The sequence below is a fragment of the Lipotes vexillifer genome, unplaced genomic scaffold (genome assembly GCF_000442215.2).
Source record: "Lipotes vexillifer unplaced genomic scaffold, Lipotes_vexillifer_v1.1 scaffold469, whole genome shotgun sequence".
NCBI classification, from domain to species: domain Eukaryota; kingdom Metazoa; phylum Chordata; class Mammalia; order Artiodactyla; family Lipotidae; genus Lipotes; species Lipotes vexillifer.
In genome coordinates this window covers 884378-899299 of record NW_006788006.1, presented here as the reverse complement: position 1 = coordinate 899299, position 14922 = coordinate 884378, and the positions used below count along the sequence as shown (strand labels likewise).

Sequence of the window (14922 nt, the reverse complement as noted above, 5' to 3'; positions counted from 1 at the left end):
TTCAGCAGATGTGGTTGGTCAGATTGTGAGAGGGACTGGCTTGCTGCAGTATCTCTTCTGGTACTGGTGTTGTCATCATCACCCAGAGCACAGGACAGGGAAAGGTAGTAGAATAACTCCCAGGGAGCCAAGTACATGGAGGTGGTCTGGATGGAGAGAGGGAGTATGGGTGCAGCTTTGCCTCTGGCTGCCTCTGCATACCCCCTCACACCTGCCCGCCTTGTTGTGGCCACACTGCACTTGCCTTTGTTCTTTTGTATCCTTGTTCCTCTCCTTTTTCCTTTGAGAGCTTTCCATTTGCCCACATTCCTAGCAAATGGTTCTGGAAACTCAACTTGTACCTTTAACTGAACCTCGGGAGCAAACAGGATAAATGTGTTAATTTTTTCCTTTCTTCAAAGCATCAAGGGCTAATTGTCTTTAAATTGCCCTCTGCTGTTTGCCAAATCCCACACACTGACCTGGGCGAGGGAATTGGAATCAGTTACAGTTGACCCAGATGTGGGTTTACGAGTTAGAGCTGCATGTGTATAGGATCCTCAGCCTCTGCCAGGCCTCCGGCTTCAAGAAGGAGGGACACACCAGTGTGACCTTCTCCTTGCTTGAAAGTTGCTATGTCTGTAACAGCTGGCCGGTACTCTCTGCCCATTGAATACCCATCATTTGCACTCAGGGGAAGAGAATCAGGAGGGGGAGCTGCAGGTCTGGGTCACGAACCGACTGAGGAAAGGGTATGGGAACAAAAGAAGGGTCCTCACCAAATCTGCACTTCAGAGGTCACTCTCATCATTGACCACAATCAGGAGTAGAGGCAGCGAGCCCGTCACTGGGGGGAGTCTCTTGGGAGAGCTTGCTATACCAGTTTCTAGCTGGGCTAATGGGCTGGGCCCTGCAGGGTCCACAGGTGAGGTGACCTTCCCAGAGCAAATGCAAAGAATGGGGAGAGAAGGAGCTGGGGGTTGGAATCCAAGGGGGGCCCACAGCTCTTATAGCACTGGAGGGAGGCGGGAGGCCAGGAGAATCAACCGCAGAGAGCAGCCCCCCCAAGTTTCTATGTCAGAGACTACAGGGAGGTCAAACAGATGAGGATTACGACCTGACCCTACTGTTGGCCTTTAGGAGGGCATTGGTGACCTTAGGAAGATGTGATGCAGAAGTAGAAACCAGATTCGCGACGGTGTGAATAAGAAGGTGAGGATGTGAAGCCATCATTTCAAGAAACTTGGCTTTGAAGGGAAAGCACGGCAGGGCCAGATGGAAGGAGGGGTTGGTTTGTTACAGGAAGGTGCAGAGGGTGCAGAGGCAAGGAGAGCTGAGAGGGTGAAAACTAAGGGGAACTGGGGGGCTTGAGATCCTCAGAAGGCAGCATCCCAGCCAGCAGGACAGGCACGGGTGGGTAGTCTGTTAGGCCAAGGGGTTTGGGAGTTTGAGGTCATTCGCTGAAGTGGAGGACAGGCTCTCCAGGGGCCACAGTGTGACTAGATGTCACCCTCAGCAGCTCTGATGTAGGAAGAAGAGAGGTGGGAGAGCTAGGGGCTAACCCTGAGGGGTGGGGCAGGGCTCTTTGGCTGGGAGCAATGTCATACTAATGCCCGGTTTTCCAGGGACACCCCCTTCTCCAGGAAATATTAATAGGGCCACCTCAAAAAAGGGTTCAGTCTTTTTCTGTTTTCTGATGCCTTCCAGATCTTTACCTGTGTTTTGGCCCCTGTTCCTTGCTGGGATTCTTATTAGAATGCTTGTGCCTCTTTCATTCAGAACACATGTACAATTGGATTATCATGCCCCTAAACCCCTGTCTCCCTTTCAGTCTTCCCAGCCCCCATCCTCTTTTGTCATCGTCTCACCTCCGTCTTCCTACTCTGTCCTCAACCACTATCCTGTTGGGCCTTGAACCGCTTTTGACACACTGAGGCCAATTCAAGCACCTGACACCATTCTAAGTAGACCTTTGGCCGTGGAATAAAATCTAAATTTCCCCTGGGGCAGATATATTTGAACTTGGTTCTCTTGGGAAAGGTGGTCAGAGCAAATGTAACGTAGAAAGTCTGGTTCAGTCGCCCCTTGAGGCTGGGCAGGGCTGTGATCTTCGCCAGCCCTATGTGTATGCCAGTGGCTTCTGTTCCTTTCTCATGGTTGTCAGAGCAACTCAGAACCTCACACTGCTTGCTCACCTTTTCAGTATTGTCCGCCACTGTTCCTGGGCAGGACCTTGGTGCTTGCTAAAGCATAGGCCTGCCCCTCTGCTGTCAGGCTTCCCCTTGGACTTGGTTCTGATAACTTCACCTGAGTCTTAATTGTGGGAGCTTCAGAGAATGTGGTTCTCAGTGGGGCCGGCTGGCTGTATGCAGGTCCCTCTTCTTGCCTGGCTCTCTGTGGTCCTTCCACCTGGAAACCTGGGCACTGCCTGATCTGTCCCCAAATTCTTCCTGTGGTTGATTTTAAAAATAAGCGTTTGGTTTTAGAATAGGTTTAGATTTAGAAAAAGTTATGATGGTAGAAGAGAGTTTGATTTGAAGGGCTTTAGGACATCTACACCTGCCGTCTGGCTTCTTCTGTTGAGCACTTGTAGAGTAAGACCCGAAGGTTTGAGGAGTGGGTCTGCTGCCGGGTGGGGGGTCGGGGGCAGGGGGCAGGGGGGGTTGTGTGGTGTTTTTTGTTTTGTTTTTTCTAAGGATTGTGAGGGCTGTCCATTTGATTCCTCATCTGGCACTTAACCTGGTTAATTGTTGAACTGTATCTGGATACTAGTGGATCTTTAGTGGTAGACTGCAGGTAAAAGAAATGGAAGTGTGATGAACTGAAGGTAGAGGCTTTTGCTTCTTGGTTCTTTAGTGTGACAAGAAGCAAGGGATCCAGTTGTTATGGGTGGGCTTGAATGCTGGTTCTGTAGGATTTTGCATTTTATTGATGTGGAAAATTTGAAGCGGGGAGAAAGTAGAAATTACCATGGGTTATTTTACCAGATAAGAACCACTTTTTTTTTAAAGGTTGTATGCTTTCCGCATTACTTACTAAAAATGAAAGGATATTTTAACATCAAAAAAAAATAGAGGAAAACATAGATCTCAGTTAAGACAGCCTAGCCTGTTCCCAGACAGGACAGTTGGCAAACTTGCACATATTTTCTCTAAATTGCCACCCAGCTTTTAGTAATCCTTCCCTGATCCACTTTATCTTGGGGTCCCCATGAGATGGCTCACTGATACCATGGAAGAGCTTAGGTCTGAATGTCTGTAGAGTGACCTGGAGTGACATCCGCAGGCCCACCTGTGAGTACTGCATGGCTGCAGAAGTGACATTGGCCTTTTGCTCTCTCTGCTCTCCAGGATTACTATAAGATCATTAAAACACCTATGGATATGGGAACAATAAAGAAGCGCTTGGAAAACAACTATTACTGGAATGCTCAGGAATGTATCCAGGACTTCAACACTATGTTTACAAATTGTTACATCTACAACAAGGTGAGATGTGGGGGCTGATGGAGAAGGAGAAGGTAAAGGAGGAGGTGGGCATGTCTGGAACCCATTGGGCAGGGGTGCTGGGTGCAGGTGGGATCAGAGTCCAACGAGAGGAGACCATTGGCGGCAGAGGTAAATGGGACCGCTGGTTTTGCCTGTGACTGGGTGTGTTTCTTTTGAGGCCAAAAACATTTTGGTCATGTTTCCAAGCTGTCCTTGTTAGCTGGAAGCATATGCTTCTGATACACTTGGGACTTTGGTTCTTGAGCATGTCTAGTAGAGAAGGTATGAAAAGGACAGTGACGACACATTAAAAAGTCTGTTTGGATGACACAAAGTGTCAGGAAGGAGCCTACCAAGATGTAGTTGTACAAAGGTGTGCTCAAACAGAAACCTAAATGTGAGAGAGGGTACAGTGGGGCCCACCCGCCGCATCTGGAACTGTGGACGTGACCATTGACAGCTAATGGCCATAGAATCAGGTGTTCCCTTACAGGGTCTTATGTGTAGACATAAACATCACTTAACCCAGTAGCCAAACCATTCAGCCCGATTGTGCCTTGAAGCCAGATCATTTGTTTAAAGTCTCAGCTCTCACCACTAGGTTTAAGGGAAATGTGGACAGATGAGGTTCTCCATTTAGAGCTGAGTGGGAACAGCATGTGGCAGAGTGGGGACCCATAAGGCAGTGTGAAGTAGACATTTCCCCAAGCCCCAGTGAGCTGCTTTGGGGATATACTAGGGAACATTATTGGAGCCCTGCTAATGTATCTGTGGCAAGAAATCCTGTGTAATTCAAATAATTCTAGTGAAGTTGCATTATGTCGAAGGAGGCTCTAGTGCAAGGCGGGCCCCTGTGTGTGATTGGCAGTGCTTGATAGATACTTAAGGCATTGGGATGGTTTCTCAAGCCAGAGGTTAAAAGACTAGAGAGGCAGCAGACCTGCAGGCATATGAAACTTCCATGATGCCAGGTAGGATAGCTATGTTTGGGCCCTTTGGGGTTTAGATTGGGGAAGGACCCTGAATATGATGCTCCACACTTTGGGGCATAGGGTGGGGAGCTCTTGTTCTGTCTAGAAAGGTGGGGAGGGCTTTCCAACCCTCACCCCATGTATCTCCTTTTTTAGCCTGGAGATGACATAGTCTTAATGGCAGAAGCTCTGGAGAAGCTCTTCTTGCAAAAAATCAACGAACTGCCCACTGAAGAAACTGAGATCATGATAGTCCAGGCAAAAGGAAGAGGACGTGGGAGGAAAGAAGCAGGTAGGGTACCTTCCGTGTCCCCAGCACTATTAGCTTCACACTGAAATAGCCTGTGGCAAAGTGGGGGCCCATAAAGCAGTGTGAAATGGGCATTTCTGCAAGCCCCAGTGAGCCGCTTTGGGGATATACTGGGGAACAGTAAAGCAGGGAAATTGGCTTTATTTCTCCCTAGTCTTTGCCAGCCTTCTCCAATTTCACTGGGAGACTGGGAGTGGTGGGAAGACAACTATATTATACACTCCCTGCCTTGTTGCTGTTTGGGTATGGTGAGGCCAGGTTCATCAGGGGAACCAGCCCAGAGGGTCATATGACCATGTGACCCTCCAGCAAAGTAGAAAAAATTGGGCCTAGCCTTCTTTGAGGGACTTCAGTTAAAAAGAAAGTACAACTTTTTCGAAGCATTTTTAAATTATTTGAATTCTTCATCCCACCAGTGCTATCGTCAGTCTTTGTTTTTCATTTTAGATAAATTAACCTGATCAAGGGCAGTTTTAATTAATATTCCAGTCCTAGAGCCTTAAGGTTTGTTATTTGAATTATTTACTAATACACTTGTGTTTGAGCCATGTCTGCTATTTGATAGTCTTCTGAAGTCAAGCCCTCTTTGTCTATCTTAGCACCTACCCCTGCCCCCGAGCCTGACACAGGATTCCGAAGGCCAGCTGGTAGGGAGTAGCCTACTCATGAAATGTTTCTGTCTAGGAAAAGTTTAAACAGCTGCCTTCTGCATCTTGCCATCCGCAGCTCCGTGCTGCAGAAAGGTGATGTTTGCAAGGTAGCCTGTGCTGTGAGTTGTTTGCTTCTCTAAGGAGTGGGCTTTCACGTTACTTCCTATCCCACGTGGAAGTGGTGGCTTCATGGGAGCAGAGGGGGTTGGCTAGATCCCCTGCAGTGCTGAGGGGTAGCCAAGGAGAGCTGGTCTTGAGGGTCACCCCTTAGCCATGGAACCTGCCCAGAGGCATCCAGTATCCTTACGACCAAGGAGCCCCATCCTCCCTGCCTGGGACAAGGGGTTTGGTCTTTACATGGGGTGGATGTAGGGCCTCGTGTGTTTCGGCTCACCCACACAACTGCAGGGAGGCAGTCTGAGCCGGTCATGAAGGGCAGCAGCCGTCCAGCCTCCCCCTGTGATTCAGAGAGGTGGGGGTAGCCAATTTCCAGAAACCTTGGCCAGGGCTGCCGATTCTGGCCCCCTGCCAGAAATGCTTACTCAGAAGGCAGTGTTTCTGGGAATGAGGACAGCTCTGCCTGAAAGCACCAAGGAGCACTTTTTTTTGCTGTCACTGTCCTGGTGCTGACTCTCAGCGTGTATTTCCTGTGCCTTTGGCTCAAGCCTTCATGCTTGTGAAGGGGTCTCTGTGCCCGAGTCCCCAAGTCAGGACTTGGAGCCAGGACACCCCAGGAAGTGTGGAATGTGGTGTGCCACTGCTCTCAGAGCCCCCTGGGACAGGTGGACAGATTTGGCTGAGGTCCAAGGTATTTAGGCTGTTCTGTCTCTTAGACAAATAGTTACAGAGACACTGTGTGCCATGCCCACGCCGATGTGTGCTTGCCACGTGTGGCAGTGTCCCCACAAGGTCAGCCGGCGTGCAGACATGGCATCTAACCACCTGTCCCTTTTATGATTGGTAGGGACAGCAAAACCTGGCGTCTCTACGGTACCAAACACAACGCAAGCATCGACTCCTCCGCAGACCCAGACCCCTCAGCAGAATCCTCCACCCGTGCAGGCCACACCTCACCCCTTCCCCGCTGTCACCCCAGACCTCATCGTCCAGACCCCTGTCATGACAGTGGTGCCTCCCCAGCCACTGCAGACGCCCCCGCCGGTGCCCCCCCAGCCACTGCCCCCGCCCGCACCAGCCCCCCAGCCTGTGCAGAGCCACCCGCCCATCATCGCGGCCACCCCACAGCCTGTGAAGGTGAGCGTCCTGTGCGTGTGTGTGGCGCAGCCTGACCACTGGCTGGCTCCGGTCACCTCAGCTAGATGACCCTTGCCTCCCCTTCCACTCTATTGTAGTGAGGCTTACAGAAGACAGTCACCTATCCTTGCTGATGCTTCTGGCTCCCAGGGCACTTGTGGGTATTTAGGACCTGGGGGGATCAAGCTGTGTTTAAATCAGTACAGCCTAAAAGCTGCTGTCTTGCTGACCACCACAGATCCCATAATTGAGTAACACCTCCCAGGGGGTTGCTGCCCCCCTTCCTGTTTCTAATTTAGACTGCATATTTGCAGATGCTGTCTAAATAGTCTCTGAAATGTGCCTCCCATGGGTGGCCAGAGTGACAGAGGTTGGCTGTGGGAGAGGTCCCTGGCATGTAGGAAACTGCTTTCAAAAGTCTCTTTGGCCTCTGGTGAGCAGATCCCACACTTAGTTGTGTGCTTTCTCCTGCCACTGGCAGGGTCCTGTCCCAGCTGCAGAACAGAGTGGTGGGACAGGGCTTCCCTGTCTTCAGTCCTTCACCTGTGGAATTTACCTTTGGGCCCTGTTCCCTGTGAGTGTTGAGACCCTAGAAAGGACCTGGCTTCAGGAATGACCCTGAGGGCCCGCTGTGCCGGCCGCTGCCTCTGACCGTGCCTATCGCGCCTGTGCTCTCGGCAGACAAAGAAGGGGGTTAAGAGGAAAGCGGACACCACCACCCCCACCACCATCGACCCCATTCACGAGCCACCCTCACTGCCCCCGGAGCCCAAGACCACCAAGCTGGTGGGCCCCCGGCGGGAGAGCAGCCGGCCTGTTAAGCCTCCGAAGAAGGACGTGCCCGACTCGCAGCAGCACCCAGCACCAGATAAAAGCAGCAAGGTCTCAGAGCAGCTCAAGTGCTGTAGTGGCATTCTCAAGGAGATGTTTGCCAAGAAGCACGCAGCTTACGCCTGGCCTTTCTACAAGCCCGTGGACGTGGAGGCACTGGGCCTGCATGACTACTGTGACATCATCAAGCACCCCATGGACATGAGCACAATCAAGGTTCGTGGATGTGCCCCTGGAGCTGGGGAACGGGCTCCCTGGGACAAGGAAGGCCAGCACTTCTGAGGCCTGTCCAAGAGGAGGGCCCAGTCTTAGTAGCTGTCTAGGCTCTTCTCACCAGCCCAGGGAAGCCCAGTGCCCCCTGCTGGAGATTATGGGGACATCATCTGAAAGCATGTGGTCATTTTGGTCACAGACAGCAATGCTGACCTTTCCCTCATCTGAGGATGAGCCCTCTTGTGGCCTTGAGGCCCAGTGCCCGTAGATACCTTCACACGGTAGGTGTTCCCGGAGAGTTTGGGGAGTGGTGACTTTGCCAGGCTCTATGTCATGAAGAAGGCCTTGGTGTCTCTTAGTACAAGGGCACACAAGTGCTGGCATTTTCACTGTAGTATTCTGAGGCCTTTTTGGTTTTGTTTATTTTAAGTCTTTTGGCACTTTTCTCCTTCTGAGAGTGGAGTAAGCCTGCCCAAACGTGGGATGGGCAGAGCAGGGGACATTGCTGTGTTCCTTTTGACCAGTGCCCTGTCCGATGTCACCAGGACAAGTACAGGCCAAGTCAGAACTGGGCCCAGCCCTCCCTTTGCAGTTCTGGCTTAAACACTACCTCTGTGGCTTCTCTGTCCACTTGCCTTTTAGCCAGGCACAGTGGGTGGGTTTGGATGCTAGCACGGCAGTTCCTCGCCCTGAGACTTGCTGTTGGAGTATCTCCTTGTCCACCTGGTGCTGAGAACTGGGGTGATAACTTCTCCCCACTATGGTCTGGGTTAAACCCAGAGCCATTGAGAAGTTGACTTGCTCCTTCCTACAGGCAGCCCTCCTTGCTGCCACCTCCCCATTGGAGCAGGGGCAGCCATGGCTAACCAGGACCCGTCCTGTCTTTCTAGTCTAAACTGGAGGCCCGTGAGTACCGTGATGCTCAGGAATTTGGTGCCGATGTCCGATTGATGTTCTCCAACTGCTACAAATACAACCCTCCTGACCATGAGGTGGTGGCCATGGCCCGCAAGCTCCAGGTGAGGCTCTGGGGGAGCTCCGGGTGTGGGATCCTGCAGAGTAGCAGGCTGGCTGGGGTCCTGGGTGGGCCAGGCCACTATGGGCCTTGGCAGATTTTGTCACTTGCTTTGGTATAATGCCATGTTGCTTTGGAAGAGTGGACTAAAGTCAGGATAACACATAAATTTTACATTAGGATTATTTCCTTATAATTAAAGCAGGGTGGTTGGTTATGGTCTTGGGCATTTTGGATTTTGAGGTGTTCCACTGAACGCCCCCCACCCCCCTGCATTCGGTTGCCCTTGGCTGGAAGAGTGCGTGTCCTGTGCATGGCCCAACCTCTTCTCCAAAACAGACCTGTCTCAAGTCGGCGAGGGACACTCTTGCCAGGTAGACAGTTTGTCACAGTTCTGAGCTGAAGTAACTGCCCAACTGTGGGCATTTCTTCACCAGAGCCTTGAAAGCCTTTGTTTACCTTCCCGCTCCAGGGCGGCTGCTTCTAGATGTTCTGTGTGGCCATGATGCACTAATGGGTGGGATTCGTAACCCCTTCAAGTTGATTCTGGGTGATGTACGCTGTGGAGTGCACACATGGGTGGAAGGGAGGGGCAGATTACAGCATAAATATGTGAACTAACTCCACTTTTTTCTATTTAAAAAAAAAAAAAAAAGGAAAAGCATATACCCAAATTTAAACAGAGACATATCTTTGGGTAGAACAATGAGGAGTTAAAAATTATGGAGAAAAAAGTCGATATTTAGTACTGTTATAATCTGTTTTATTATTATTATTATTTGAAATTACACATAATAAAAATTCCCAGCCTCTTCTCCCAAGGCCCCAGGTTGCACTTCTGCTTTCAGGGTCAAAGCAGACTGGGCTGAGCCACCTGCTGTCACAAGGTACAGGTCCAGTCTGCACATCCTGCATCAGGTCCTCTCCTGGCACCTGGGTGGGCCTTTCTCAAACCAGGCTTTCTCAGCCATCTGTGAAATGCTTCCAGAAGCGAGGCTTGCAAAAGGCCTTTGGTGACCTGTGGGTAGGTGTCTGTCAGAGGTCACCTGAGCCCTGCTTGCCCACCTGCCTTCCAGCTCTGTTAGCTCCACACGTTGTCGTGCATTCACCAGCATAGTGTCTCCTATGTCATCATGTTGGAGCCAAGGCATGGTCCCCTTTGTTCTTTCACTGCAGCCTGTCTGGGTTAGCCTTTAGTGCCCTGAAACTCTAGGTGTTTAAAAAAAAAACAACTTACTGGCATGGATCTGGCTATCGTTAAACACACACTCAGACTTGAAGGTTTGTATTTCTACTGGCTGTTTATTAGTTTTATTTTATCTGAGGTTTTTTGTTTAGTTCTGTTTTATGTTTTTGGAAGGGGGACGCTCTTTAATTCAGTGCTATGTTGTCTGCTTTCTTCACAAAGCTTCCTTTTTCAGTATTTACTTTTGCATTTCCCATCCTTGAAGCAGATCAGGGTTTATAACTTTTCTGCAATTCTCATATGTAGCCACTAGGTAGTAAATTACTGTTAAGAAAGAGAGAGAGAGGAGAGAGAGAGAGAGAAAGAGAGAGGGAGGGAGGGAGGGAGGCAGGCAGGCAGGCAGGCAGGCAGGCGCACCCACCCCCTTTCCCCATTCTCTCTCTCCTCCTCCCTGAGGACTTGGATAGCATTTGCCCAGATTAATACCCGTGCCCTTTATTTGCCCTCATGCAAATAGCTAAACCAAAACAAGTTCTCTGTCAGCACCAAAGATCACTATTTTGAGCGACTTTATTTAAAAAGAAGAAAGAAGATATTCTCTGATATATTTTAGCTCTTCGTCTTCCTAATTTTTGTGCCTGTTTTAAGGCTTTTTTTGGGTTTCTTTTGCTTTTTTTTCCTTCTGGGAGTGGCATGAGCATGCCCAGACACAGGATTTGCTCATAGCAAGGACACTGAGGTGTCTGCCACAAAGCAGCCTGTTTTCTAAACATTGACTCCAGATATCAGGCTGGATGGGACAAGGTCCTTGCTCTCAAGGAGGGTCCACTGCAGGTGGGGGGAGGGGGCAGTGCACAGTGGGCCACTCAGCACGGGGCTGCCTCTGCCCCCAGCTTGCTTTGTCCCTTGCAGGGTGGGTCTCCATGCTGTTGAAAGTAACATGCCAGGAGGCAGGTGGGGGTGCCTGATTCAGCCCAGTTGACGTGGCAGGCCCCCTGTGTGGACTTTTCCTCTAGAAGGCAGTTCCTGTATTTTGTAGCATTTTGAGCTGTGTTTTCTTCTTTCTTTCGAAGCTTTCTAGGATCAGCATGGTTTAGGTGACAAGACTGCCCACTGGGGGGGGGAGGAGTAACAAAATCCCAGCCCTTGTTTGCCTCAGTAAGAGGTGTTGGGACCTACTGTCTCTTAATTAGGCTGTGCCCAAAGACTGGGATTTACCCAGAAAGTTTTACGGGAAAGGATCCACTTCATATTCCTCTTCCAGCCTCTAAATTCTGGGCCTTTAGAAAACCCACATCCCGCCACCTGGCAGCTGTGGTCACAAAGATAGTCAGGAGCCCCTGGGCTCAGGGTTTCCTTGGGAGCCTGAGCGTGGCTTGAGCTGAGGGCTGCTAGCCTAGCTGCTGGGCCCAGAGCTGCTGGTGGTACTGTCCTCTACTCTCTGTTCTATTGTGAAGTGAGGAGTAATTTAGGAAGTTTTGCACCTATGTGGATTATCAGAGTTTTATTTTGAGAGAAAGTGCAAATTCATGGTGGTACGCAATGGTTTTTACGGCAAGGAAAAAAATTAAACTGAGAAAAGTGTGTTGGGGTCCTGCATTAGATCCCAGAGGTAGGAAGATTTTGAAGCGTGTGTGAGAGTGTGTTTGTGTATCTGAGTGTTCACTCACGGCCGCATCCCCACCACCTGGCACCTCGTGTGCCTCCACAGCCTACATTCTACTCCCCACCTCTGTGCCCTGGTTATGCCCAGGTATGGCTAAGCCTCACAGCAATATCCAGGCATGGCCAAAGAGGGGCCGACTGGGCAACACCTTCTCCTTGGGTCTCTACCTGTGCTCAGCTGCAGGCTGATTTGCCTGGGAGTCTTCGGACACTGCAGCCTCCCAGCACCTGAGCATCTCTGTTTCACTAAAGGGGAAGGGGGGAGCTCCCTCCATGAATCTGATGTAGCCCAGAGTAGATGGCCCTGGTCAACGTTCCAGCGAGAGGAGATACTTACTCTCTGAAACCAGTGTTCTTTCTGATGTTGAAAATTGCGACATGGCTCAGATTCTTGGAGCGGGGTGGAGGTAATGTCACACCAGGCAGAGTAGATGAGTTCACCTGAATACACTGCCAGCTCTGGTGCAGGAGCCCTGAGCCCCTGCTCCCCTGGTGGGTGCTGGTTGTTGGTGTTCACTGCTCCTTCCTGTCACTGTCCTCCCTCATGACATACTTGCCCTGGGTGCATCTCATTGGGTTTTACCATCCTCTTGTCTGCCCCCACGCCCCTTTGACCTTTCTTTTGTACCATTCTCCTGGGTGTTTGCAGCTGTTGTCCTCCTCTCATTCTTATGTCTCAAGTTCCCCAAAGGCTCTTTGCCACCCCTTGCTGTTTCTACCTTAGCACTTAGGGCACTTTACAACTATTTGTGTTCACCTCTTGAGGACAGGGAGCACATCATTCTTGTTTGCCACAGAGCAGGTGCAAGTCTCAGCCACTTGGGAAGGTTTTCTGCAGCAGCCCTTAGCTCACTGGCACACAGGCCCGAGTGTGTTCCCAGTATGTCCCCCACTTGGGCTGGTGCAGGTGGGAGGATGATGGGTCATTCAGCTGGGCACAGCCAGGAGGCAGGCAACCCACCTGGCTTTTGTCTCATGCTCCTTGCTGTTTGGTCTTGGGGCTTTGGGAGGGCAGGGGCCAAAAGCAGCTGGGGAGGGGAAGGAGGCCTTAGGGCAGGTGCCACCCCCATTTCTACAACAGTCACAGCCTGTGGGTCAGGAACAGGGATGTCCTTGTGGTAAGGGTAGAGCTGTCTGGCAGCTGGCATCGGGGGCTAGGTTCACAGACCAGTGGCACGAGATAGCTTCCACTTGGTAAAGTGTCACCTCCCAGCAGCACCAAGGGCTTGGCCCTGCTTGCCACCCTTCTCCCTTCTTGGGGTCCTGATGCCCTACCACCTTCTTAGACACATTTCTCTAAGAGCAGGCCTGGCTCTTCCAGATGCTCATGTGGGTCAGTCATGGCCCTGAGCCAGCCCACATCCAGGGCACTGTGAGCAGAGAGGGTCTTGCTCACCTGGTGTGAAGGCCCCCTCTCCCTGGCAGCTTGAGTGATAATGGTATCTGGTCATCCCTCCTGTTTGTCTTCTCTGTTGCTCTCACATCTGCTCCATGATTTATTTCTGATTAAATTAGAAAGTTTTTGCCTTTCTAGAACTTAAACTGAAAACCACTCAGATAGCAGAGTTCAGGCAGCACCTTGCTGAGAGGAGAACCTGCCTTGGAGGAGGCCGAACCTGAGTAGTCTGGAGGGGAGGGGACAGTACCACAGTTGTGTGGAATGCCTGCCCTGCTTCCCAGGTCACTCATTTCCAGTTTCCTGGGGGCGGGGAAACCTGAAGCTGCATTCCAGAGACATCAGGAGAGCCTTCTAGGGTGGGCTCTGTCAGATACGCTCACGTTTGAAACACCAGCCTTGGAGCTCTGCCCCACAGCCCCTCTGGGCCATGCTGCTCTCTCACACATGGATTCACACTTGAGGAAGGTCCCCCTTCTGTCATGTGAGTTGCTGTGTTAACTGACTTATTCCAGGCTTAAAGCAGGTCTCAAAATCCTACTGGAAAACCAGGTCTCAGGAGCTCCTGGGGTGGGATCCTATGCTCAGTAAGCCCAGGGTCTCTGCTCACGTTGCTTGCACCTCACAAGGCTGGCTGTCTCCCATAGCCTATCCTCAGCATCCCATGTCTCGTCTATAACTTTCTCACATTTCTGGTGTACCCTGGAGATGCCTTAGGCAGTGGCATGGCCCTGCTCAGTTATGTGCCCACTACAGCGAGGACTTGATCTCCTCACTGGCTGTGGGCTCTGTGCTGGGCGCACTCCCACCTTGGGACCTTTGTTCCCTCTGGAACTCTAAAACTGCAGACCCCACCCGCTCCCTATGGGAATGTGAACTGTAAGACCCCTGTTCTGTTCACTGTTGTGTCCTGGTGCCCGGCCCACCGTCCAGAAGGCTCCCTTGAGATGTGCTGACTGAATGAGCATCAACCTGATGGGAGCCTCAGAGCGCTCTTTCTGTGGGTCCTGTCCGGGCCTGCCATCTGTCAAGGATCCCCAGACTGATGTCCTCATTGGGCTGGCTCTTTCCTGTGATGTGAGTCACCTGTCCTTACCTCGGCTTTGTCTCCCAGGGAGTGGGTGCCAGGCCATGTCGGGAGCACCTTTCTCCCCAAAGTGAGATTTGAAAGAGGAGTGTTGAGTTATCAGGGGGCCCTTGCCAGCCCCTCGCCTTAGTGATAAGGAAGGGGGTCACCATTGACTCAGCCCTCTTTGCTTCCTGTTGAGTCACCCCCAGCAGCCAGGGATAGTGTGACGCTGGGCCACAGTCCAGGCACCCCCAGGGCACCCAGCAGCCCTCACGGGCACAGCTTCCCCCTACCCCTCACCTCCAGGATGTGTTCGAGATGCGCTTTGCCAAGATGCCGGATGAGCCCGAGGAGCCTGTGGTGGCTGTGTCCTCCCCAGCGGTGCCACCGCCCACCAAGGTTGTGGCCCCGCCCTCATCCAGTGACAGCAGCAGCGATAGCTCCTCAGACAGTGACAGCTCCACTGATGACTCCGAGGAGGAGCGAGCCCAACGACTGGCTGAGCTCCAGGAGCAGGTGAGGACACAGGCAGCCCCATTTTCAAACCACAACCCCCCGCCATCCCTTACCTCCCCCCCCCGCCCCCCCAACAGCATGAGTTCCAGCATGAGCAGAATTCCCACTGGTCCCCTTGTGCCAGGTCAGGTGCATATTGTTCATACTTAAATGTACACTGTGGGTATGGAGATGGGGCCGTTCCCTGGGCAGAGGTGAGGCTTTTGTACCCTTCTGCTATCTGGAAGGAGGAGGCCGAGCCATCATGTGGTGCGTCTCTCCTGGGGCTTCCGGGATGCTCCTCTCTCTACAAGCTGGCCATTAGGCCTTTAGTGCCCACATGTGTCTATGCGCTCCTTTTTTTTTTTTTTTTTTTTTTTTTTTTTTTTTTTTTTTTGTC

At 51.5% G+C, this 14922-nt stretch overlaps 1 protein-coding gene across 1 annotated transcript in view; it reads left to right on the top strand.

Annotated features, from left to right (window-relative positions):
- Nucleotides 1–14922, top strand: part of BRD4 (bromodomain containing 4) — a 37152-nt gene that overhangs the window by 729 nt on the left and 21501 nt on the right. The window contains exons 2-7 of the mRNA XM_007461100.1: nucleotides 3330–3467; nucleotides 4595–4730; nucleotides 6363–6652; nucleotides 7334–7699; nucleotides 8587–8715; nucleotides 14334–14543. Of these exons, the coding sequence (XP_007461162.1) occupies nucleotides 3330–3467; nucleotides 4595–4730; nucleotides 6363–6652; nucleotides 7334–7699; nucleotides 8587–8715; nucleotides 14334–14543 (1269 nt within the window). The remainder of the gene's footprint in view (nucleotides 1–3329; nucleotides 3468–4594; nucleotides 4731–6362; nucleotides 6653–7333; nucleotides 7700–8586; nucleotides 8716–14333; nucleotides 14544–14922) is intronic.